This window comes from Anomaloglossus baeobatrachus, chromosome 4 (genome assembly GCF_048569485.1).
Source record: "Anomaloglossus baeobatrachus isolate aAnoBae1 chromosome 4, aAnoBae1.hap1, whole genome shotgun sequence".
NCBI classification, from domain to species: domain Eukaryota; kingdom Metazoa; phylum Chordata; class Amphibia; order Anura; family Aromobatidae; genus Anomaloglossus; species Anomaloglossus baeobatrachus.
Window position 1 is genome coordinate 34,534,169 of NC_134356.1, and position 10,422 is coordinate 34,544,590.

At 46.5% G+C, this 10,422-nt stretch overlaps 1 protein-coding gene across 1 annotated transcript in view; it reads right to left on the minus strand.

Moving 5' to 3' along the window:
• EFCAB6 (EF-hand calcium binding domain 6) overlaps positions 1-8,274 on the minus strand; it is a 182,817-nt gene extending 174,543 nt beyond the window's left edge. Inside the window, exons 1-4 of the mRNA XM_075343359.1 lie at positions 8,206-8,274; positions 4,567-4,720; positions 2,678-2,898; positions 14-105 (exon numbers count right to left, since the gene is read on the minus strand). Coding sequence (XP_075199474.1) covers positions 14-105; positions 2,678-2,898; positions 4,567-4,720; positions 8,206-8,274 — 536 coding nt within the window. The remainder of the gene's footprint in view (positions 1-13; positions 106-2,677; positions 2,899-4,566; positions 4,721-8,205) is intronic.
• Positions 8,275-10,422: the final 2,148 nt, after the last annotated feature.

Below are 10,422 nucleotides of genomic sequence, written 5' to 3' on the forward strand. Positions count from 1 at the left end.
CGGCTTCACCTACCTTCTCTTCACCTGGGACCCGCCGGTGCCAACTCGGAGGAACTGGGCCAGAAACTCAAGATAAGGGATTGTGCCATTGTCAAGGATCATAATCTGAGGACAAAAGATCACGGGTTATTAAAGTACCCCCTTCACGAAGCAGCCAATTTTCAGTTTTTTGCATTTTCGTTTTTTCCTCCCCTTTTTCCAGGACCCACAAACTTCATTTTTCGGTCGATGGTGCCGTGTGAGGGCTTACTTTTTGCAGGGGAAGACAACGTTTTTATTGATACCATTTTTGGAGAGAAATGACGCTTTGATCGCTTGTTACAGTATTTTTTGTGGTATTACAGCGACCAAAAAAATAAAAAAATTTGCCACTCTTTAATTTTTTGTTGTCTACAGTGTTTAATTATTTTTATATTTTTTATTATATTTTGATAGATCGGACTTTTCTGGGTGGTCTGATACCACATGTGTATTTATTTTAGTTTTTATTATAATTTGAACTTTTATTGGTTTTTGTTTTAAATTTTTTTTTTTTTACTTGTTAATATTCTTAATTGTCCCCTTGGGGGAATTGAAGCTCCAATCGTCTGATCGCTTGTGCTATATATAGCAGTGGCACAGTGTATACCACAGCATTGCTGCATATAGTAAAAATCACAGTCTCCTTTGAAGCCCGGCCACACGCAGGTTTCAAAGGAGTGCTGCGGAGGTCTTCAGAAGAACCCCTGCCGTCATAGCCACTTCTCGGCGTCCTTCAATCATGGCACGGACGCACCGATGAATGCATAGAATAGCGTGTTAAATCCCAATGTCAGGGTTTAACAGGTTAACAATCACCGGTGGAGCACTTATTAGTGGCAGATCCTGACAGTAACACACAGCCATTGCCTACTGGGTATGGAGCAGGCTCATTCTTTGAGCTAGCTCCATACACTCGCTTTTGACTTGCACCGTACATGTACGGTGGATGTGGTGAAGGGGTTAAAGGGCCAAACATGGGTAAAGTTCTTATCACTTTACAGTATAATTTCTAGAAACTTTTTTTGCAGAATAAATTTGAAAGCAAATTTTTGCCTTTTTATATATTGATCACATTTCATACAAAAAAAAACCCCAAAACAAAAAAAACCTGTAAAAATAATTATTTGGGTACAGTACTGTGGAAACCCAATGAGGTAGATTTTTATTTGTAGATGCAAGAAAATGTATTTTAAATTATTTCTAAGTTGTTTTTTTTAATTTTTCTTAGCTTTTTTTTTGTTACTTTTTAAGGGGTTATTTCTATCTTCAGAAATGGATATTGTCTCAGATAGAGCTTGCAATTACAAGCAATTTTGTAATTTATTGTTTACTAGCTGTAGTACCCGGAATTGCTTGGGATAGTAACTGTTTCTCTCCCAGTCTGTGTGTGTCTATGTCTCTGTGTGTCTGTCCCTTTCTGTGTGTCTGTCCCTTTCTGTGTGTCTGTCCCTTTCTGTGTTTGTCTCTTTGTCTGTCTCTTTCCCTGTCTGTCTGTGTGTGTGTGTGACTCTACCCATTTGTGTCTCTGTTTCTATTCATGTCTCTCTGTCTGTCTCTGTATCAGTCTCTGTCTCGCTCTCTGTGTCTGCCTCTTTCCCCGTCTGTCTGTCTCTTTCTCCGTCTGTCTCTTTCCCCGTCTGTCTGTCTCTTTCCCCGTCTGTATCTGTCTGCCTCTGTCTCTTTCCCTGTCTCTGTCTGTGTGTCTGTCTGCCTCTGTCTCTTTGATTGTCTGTCTCTCTTTCCCTGTCTGCCTCTTACTCTGTGCCTATGTCTGTCTGTCTGACTGTCTCTCTCTATCCGTCTCACCACCGACATCTTATTACCTTACACATAAGCTTGTTATACTATGAATGTCTTTCGTTCCTATAGCAACCAATCACAGCTCCTATTAATAACCTAATAGCTCGCAGCTCTATTGACTTTAATGGAGGAAGTTTTTTGGGAGAGTAACTGTAAAGCGTGGGGTTAAATTTTCCTGTCAAAACATAGTCTATGACGTTCCCTGAGTCACATGAGGTGTCTGTGCAAAATTTCGTGATTGTAAATGTGACGGTGCGGATTCCTTTAGCGGACATACACACACTCAGCTTGATATATTAGCTTAAAATTTTCAGCCGTTCTTGATATATTAACACTTTTCTCTTATTTACAGCTTGTTACCTTGGAAACCGACCACCGCTGCTAAGCGGCAGTTCTCTTCTCCATTGCGCGTGTAAACATTTGTTTTGAAGCTGTAGCGCGCAATCTCCCCCCTAATCCCGGACAACGTCAGTGCAGCGCTTACAAACTGAACAGCAGCGGTGGTCGGTCTCCTAGACAACGGGCTGTAAAAAAAAGTGTTAATATCTAAAGAACGGCAGCACAATTTTGCAAGCAGTAAATTGCAAAAGTGCTTGTCCTTACAAGCTCTATCCGGCACAATATCCATCTATGAAGACGGAAATAACCCTTTAATTCCATCTTATGCTAATGTTATAATGCCTTAGTGCACAGACAGACCTCGTGTTCTTTTCAGGTCTGCAGGGTTTATTGTGAATGTTTGCTGCAGATTGCCGCAGGTCTTCTGCTCATCTTACCGTCCTCGTGGACGTTCCCTAATAGACCCCCAGTATGACTTCAGCGCAGAATAGCAGTAGTATACGGCCATACGGCTCACCTTTGTCAGTAGGTCCTCATACTGAGGCGGGGTGAGCGGTATGATGAAGTTTTTCAGGACTTGGTAGAGCTGGCCTCTGGTCACCGTGAACGTCCGATCCACGTCCAATACCAGGAATGCGTTCTTCAGATCTTCCTGAAGCTCGTTCACCCTTTGGTATAAGATCCTTTCAATGTCTTGTCCTGAGAGTTTGGGATCCGGGACGGAGATGACTGAAGACCCTACAATAGTAAAAACGAAAAGGAGAAACAATAGAAAGTCAACAATAGAGGAACCCGCAGAATGAAGACGTTTTATCTATGTCTTCTAGGACGTTCGACTACCATTTACAGTATTTACCAAAATGGCAACATACAGTATATAGCAGGATGTTGACATTTTTACCAGGATGGGGTTATATACACACACCAGGATGGGGGCTAGACAGGGGGACATATACAGTGTGTCCACCGCCACTAACTTGAGAACGGCGGCAGCTATAGGCTTAGAAGTGGTGTCTAGGTATAGTAAAGTAGCCATGCGCTACGCAAAGAAACCACCTATAGCGCCACCTGGTGGAAAACAACGGAGTTAGCATTTTTATCTCGAAAACGGAACGAGAGAAAAAAAGTGAATTACAAAGTTGTAGGGCATCATCAATTCAATACGAGGCGCTGGATCCTCTTCCATCCTCCATGATGACATCACAGAGCTGGTGGATGGTAGAGACCTTGCGCTCCTCCACTTTCCGTTTGAGGAGGCCCCACAGATGCTCCATAGGGTTTAGGTCTGGAGACGCTCTCCCGCTCAACCAATTTACCCTCAGTTTCTTTAGCGAGGTAGTGGTCATCTTGGAGGTGTTTGGGGGTTGTTATGTTGGAATATAAAGGGAGGGGCTCATGCTCTGTTTCTGTATGTCACAGGACATGTTGACATTCATGGTTCCCTCGATCTGTAGCTTCCCCACAGCCGGCAGCACTCATGCAGCCCCAAACCACGACCCTCCACCACCATGCCTGACTGTAGGCAGGAAACACTTGTCTTTGTTTTCCTCACCTGGTCGCCACCACACACGCTGACATCATGTGAGCCAAATAAGTTTATCTTGGTCTCATCAGATCACAGGACGGTTCCAGTAATCCAGGTTTCTTGTGCATCATCTTTAGAAGAGACTTCCTTCTGGGACGATAGCCATGCAGAGCAATGTGATGCAGTGTGCGGCGTATGGACTGAGCACTGACAGGTGGACCCCCCACCACTGTAACCTCTGCAGTGTTCGGCGTATGGTCTGAGCACTGACAGGCGTACCCCCTCACCCCTGTAACCTCTGCAATGTGCGGCGTATGGTCTGAGCACTGACAGGCAGAACCCCCACCCCTGTAACTTCTGCAGTGTGCTGTGTATGGTCTGAGCACTCACAGGCAGACCCCCCCACCCTTGTACCCTCTGCAGCAATGATGGCAGCAGGCATACATCTATTATGAAAAGACAACCTCTGGATATGACGCTGATCACGTGAACTCAGCTTCTTTGGTCAACCATGGCGAGGCCTGTTCTGAGTGGATCCTGTCTGGTTATACCTCTGTATGGTCTTGGCCACCGTGCTGCAGCTCAGTGTCAGGGTGTTGAAAACCTTCTTATAGCCTCGGCCATCTTTATGTAGAGCAACAATTATTTTTTTAAAGATCCTTAGAGAATTCTTTGCCATGAGGAGCCATGCTGAACTTCCAGTGACCAGTATGAGAGAGTGTGTGAGAGATAACCCCAAATGTAACCTCCCCTGCCCCCATTCACACCTGACACCTTGTAACACTAATGAGTCATCTGACCCCAGGGAGGGAAAATGGCTTGCTTTATTTTTCCAATTTCTGGACATTTCAGAATAGAAACAATGAATCTGTGAAACTTACGAAGAGAAGATCTCACGGAGGAGGCACTGCTGCCTCGAGACGCGCTCGGGCTCGGGGATGAATATGGCCGACAGGTGAAGGTGATGCTGCGGCTGAGAGGACGCAGTTCGGTAAGTTTTCCAGAATTCATGATTTTGGATTCCACGTTTTTCTGCTGGAAAGAAAATGAATTAAATTACGCAGAGTTAATTTCTAAAAAGTAAAAGTTGTCAGTTTTCTCGCTGATCGTAATTCAGTCCTTGAGTCGTCCTATTCTGGATGACATCCAATATGGCTGCCACCCGCGGGGTCTGCCATACACCCCCACACGACCCTCAGCTCATCTGACATGTCCGATTTAGCAAATAACTATATTACCGATCAAAAAAAAAAAAAATGTAGGATCATATTTAACTTAGATTTGATTTTTCCGTGTCCCTCTGTTAGTCCTCCTGGAAATGTATGAAGAAATGGTCTACTGGGTGTTACTATTCCCCTTATTAATAGGGATGTGTACCCATACAGTCTCACATCCCGGGCTCTCACCATGCATTTTGCAGTCCCTCTGTTAGTCCTCCTGGAAATACATGAAGAAATGGTCTACTGGGTGTTACTATTCCCCTTATTAATAGGGATGTGTACCCATACAATCTCGCATCCCGAGCTCTCACTATGCATTTTGCAATCCCTCTGTTAGTCCTCCTGGAAATACATGAAGAAATGGTCTACTGGGTGTTACCATTGCCCTTTTCAATAGGGATGTGTACCCATACAGTCACATATCCCGAGCTCTCACCATGCATTGTGTAGATCCTCTGTCATTCCGCCTGGAAATGTATGAATGTTAATCAATGAAGTGCTTCAATGTATTCACACATTTCCAGGAGGAATAACAGAGGAACAACACAATGTAGATATCTAAAAAAATATGCTCCCTGATTGTGTTTATTATGGGAAATAGAACTATTTATAAGGAGAGCTGACAGATCCTAATTAACCCCTTACATCAGTTGAACCGGCGGTCACCCAGCTTTCCCGGAAACAGATAAAAGTAAGAAAGGCTAAATTGGAAAATGTAAGGTTTTTTAATTCACATATTAATTGAAGAAGGATATGTCATTACAGGGATCAAAGCTTTGATTTTGTGATATAAAGCTCCAAAGCCACCACTTTGCTTCTGGCAGCCACCACTAGAGGGAGCTAAGTGAATATGAACTTGTACAGCTCCCCACTGGCTCCGCCTTACCTCTTTAGCACCATCTAGTGGTGGCTGCAAGCAACTGCTTTTTAATAGATATATACCAAGATAGATAGATATATATATATATATTTATTTTATTTATTTATTATTTTTTTTAATAGAGGTGCAACAATTAATGGCAGCAGATATACAGTAGTTTTACCCACACGATTGCCACGTGGCCACTCTGGGGGAGAGCTGCAGTACCATCCTTGGCCACTACACATAGTATAGCACACTACAAATTTCAATACACCGCAGTCCTTGCAATCAGTATGTCGGGAGCGGGAACGCCAGCCGTGCTACACAGCCACCTCCTGCCTCTATCAGCAGCAACTAAATCCAGCTCTGATCCAAACGGTTTAACCACTTAAAGGAATTGTCCACATCGGTCAACATTTTTTTCCTTACTGAAATGCATGTAGTTAGGGATAAAAAAAAAAAAAAAAAAAATCTAAATTTTTGTAATTTAGTTTCATTAAAAATGTTGCTCCCATTTTGGCTTTTACAGGCACACTCAACTTTGATGTGGTCTGTAGTCAAAAATTAGCTGAAGAGAGCTCATAAAGGATAAGAGTTAAAAAATCTCCCCCTGGACCGTTAGAACGAGCTCACTGATGGAGTCTCATTTAACTCATTCTGCAGCCAACAGTGTTCAGGTAATGAGAGAGCCTGTAAAAGCCAAAGGGTGCACAATGTTGAATGGTGCCCAATTACGAAAATTATTTTAAGCCCCAAATACGTTTATATAAGAAAAAAATAAAAGCCCAAAAGTTTAATCTGTCAGTCTGTAACAGTGGTGTTGATCCGGACGCCCATCATCTCCCCACAGTCGTCGCTGTCCTTGGACACTTGTGAAGCCTAATAAAGACTGGGCATAGTGAAGATGAGAACTTTTATATGTGCTGCAATAGTGTAGCATTACCAGAGGTGTAATGATCGCGGTCGCTGAGAGTGTGATGGCGATCAGGTTTGCGCACGAGAGGGCGGGGGACGCTAACATCAGCGCTTATTTCTTTCTCTAAATGTATGTGATATTATACCGGCAAAGGGCCCGGGACGGGGGGACATTATACCGGGAGGGGGCCCGGGACGGGGGGACATTATACCGGGAAGGGGCCCGGGACGGGGGGACATTATACCGGGAAGGGGCCCGGGACGGGGGGACATTATACCGGGAAGGGGCCCGGGACGGGGGGACATTATACCGGGAAGGGGCCCGGGACGGGGGGACATTATACCGGGAAGGGGCCCGGGACGGGGGGACATTATACCGGGAAGGGGCCCGGGACGGGGGGACATTATACCGGGAAGGGGCCCGGGACGGGGGGACATTATACCGGGAAGGGGCCCGGGACGGGGGGACATTATACCGGGAAGGGGCCCGGGACGGGGGGACATTATACCGGGAAGGGGCCCGGGACGGGGGGACATTATACCGGGAAGGGGCCCGGGACGGGGGGACATTATACCGGGAAGGGGCCCGGGACGGGGGGACATTATACCGGGAAGGGGCCCGGGACGGGGGGACATTATACCGGGAAGGGGCCCGGGACGGGGGGACATTATACCGGGAAGGGGCCCAGGACGGGGGGACATTATACCGGGAAGGGGCCCAGGACGGGGGGACATTATACCGGGAAGGGGCCCAGGACGGGGGGACATTATACCGGGAAGGGGCCCAGGACGGGGGGACATTATACCGGGAAGGGGCCCGGGACGGGGGGACATTATACCGGGAAGGGGCCCGGGACGGGGGGACATTATACCGGGAAGGGGCCCGGGACGGGGGGACATTATACCGGGAAGGGGCCCGGGACGGGGGGACATTATACCGGGAAGGGGCCCGGGACGGGGGGACATTATACCGGGAAGGGGCCCAGGATGGGGTAACATTATACCGGGAAGGGGCCCAGGACGGGGGGACATTATACCGGGAAGGGGCCCAGGACGGGGGGACATTATACCGGGAAGGGGCCCAGGACGGGGGGACATTATACCGGGAAGGGGCCCAGGACGGGGGACATTATACCGGGAAGGGGCCCATGATTTAGGACATTATACCGGGAAGGGGCCCAGGATGGGGGGACATTATACCGGGAAGGGGCCCAGGATGGGGCCCAGGATGAAGGAAATTATATGTTGCACATAGTGCAAATCACAGCCTCCTTTGAAGTCCGGCCATAGGCAGGTTTCATAAAGTTCTGTAATCACAAACATAGGGGTCCTTCAGCAGACCCCCTGTTGTCATAGCAACCTACCAGCACCCCGCAAAACGTCATGGGTGCCCCAATTGGCGTCTAGAATGGCGCACCCCCCATTCCGATGCGTGTTAAAAGTTTGACATCAGCATTTATCAGGTTAATAATTGCCACCTGTGACTGTTAGCAGCGGTCTTAGCTGTAACACACAGCCATTACCTGCTGGATATGGGGCGAGCTCACCTCTTGAGCCCGCTTCATACACCCGCCTCTGACGTACATGTACATTTTTCAGCACATTATACGGTAAAATAAATAAAAAGTACATTTGGTCCCGTAAAAATCCAGCCCATATACAGTGACGTTAAAGGAAAAATACAAAGTTATGGCACTCCGGAGAAAAGGAGATAAAAAACAATAGGACATAAATCGAAATTGGCCAGCGTAGACTCTGACACCAATGTAATCGCAGCTTTAATGGAAATGACCCTCTTAAAGGGATTCCTGCTCTGCCGCCATGATGATTTCCTGCAACCAATCACATCACTGCTTCTATTTTCAAACCTGCACTGCGAAATTAGAAGCTGCAATCTGATTGGTTGCTATAGGCAACCAGCTTAGTGTGTCTTCACAACCTACCTGGACGTCACCTAAGTGTGGTTGCACGGTACAGAAAACCGATCACGTCCTATAGGAAGAAGTGCACAGTACCGTGCATGCGGGTGGGTCACATACCTCAGTGTGTCAGTGGAGCTCACTCCGGGACTCGCCACTTCCATGTACACCTCTACCGGCATCAGTGTGTGTTTCCAAGACGCTGTTGCTGTGGGAACGGCCGCCGGCGTTGTGATTGGTCAAAAATGTCACGTGCGAGAGCGATAAAAGCTGCAACACTTCTATTGGTGGAAGGGCGAGAAGGCGGAAAAAGGTGCCGGCGTATTGGTTGGTTAAATGTCACGTTTAAGAGCGCGGCAAAATTTCTATTGGCGGAAGTGTTTCCATGGAGAGAGGGCGGGACTATGATAGTATATATAAAGAAACTGCAGGGAGGCAATGAAAACAGTAGCAAAGACGTGTATTAACGTCCTATGTTCTATACTGTGTTGTAGTCACACCCTATTATGTTTACAATGGTATATGATGATTTTCCCATTAATATAGTGAGTTCTGCCATATCAATGTATCAAATTTACCCATGTTATACCGTACTATGCTGCTTTTTCACATCACATGCCCGTACAGGGGCTTGTTTTTTGCGGGGCAAGTTGTAGTTTTCAATGACGCCATACATTTTACCGTATAATGTACAGAAAAGCAAAAAAAATACAAAATACGGTAAAATGGTGATAAAAACCCCTCCGCACTGCTGCCATTGTGTATTGGGATTTGTTTTTGCGCCGTTCATTGTGGGTAAAAAAGACCTGGCGACGAGATTCCCAGCTCAGTACAACGGCGGCGATAGCTACGCTCAGTTTTTTAATTATTTACCAAAAAATTCCAAACTTTATAAAAGTTTTCCAAGATCCATAACTTTTTTTATTATTACATCATCAAAACCGTGTCGGGGTTGTGTGTATAGCACATCAAGAGGTAGTTTTTATTGATACCATATTGTGGTATGTGCAATGTTTGATCTCTGTTTGTTGCATATTTGGGGGAGGCACAATGCATAGAGATGAGTGAGCGTGCTCTCTACTGCTCGTTACTAGTGATGAGTGAGCGTGCTCTCTACTGCTCGTTACTAGTGATGAGTGAGCGTGCCCTCTACTGCTCGTTACTAGTGATGAGTGAGCGTGCCCTCTACTGCTCGTTACTAGTGATGAGTGAGCGTGCCCTCTACTGCTCGTTACTAGTGATGAGTGAGCGTGCCCTCTACTGCTCGTTACTAGTGATGAGTGAGCGTGCTCTCTACTGCTCGTTACTAGTGATGAGTGAGCGTGCTCTCTACTGCTCGTTACTAGTGATGAGTGAGCGTGCTCTCTACTGCTCGTTACTAGTGATGAGTGAGCGTGCTCTCTACTGCTCGTTACTAGTGATGAGTGAGTGTGCTCTCTACTGCTCGTTACTAGTGATGAGTGAGCGTGCTCTCTACTGCTCGTTACTAGTGATGAGTGAGCGTGCCCTCTACTGCTCGTTACTAGTGATGAGTGAGCATGCCCTCTACTGCTCGTTACTAGTTATGAGTGAGCGTGCCCTCTACTGCTCGTTACTAGTGATGAGTGAGCGTGCTCTCTACTGCTCGTTACTAGTGATGAGTGAGCGTGCCCTCTACTGCTCGTTACTAGTGATGAGTGAGCGTGCTGTCTACTGCTCGTTACTAGTGATGAGTGAGCGTGCTCTCTACTGCTCGTTACTAGTGATGAGTGAGCGTGCCCTCTACTGCTCGTTACTAGTGATGAGTGAGCGTGCCCTCTACTGCTCGTTACTAGTGATGAG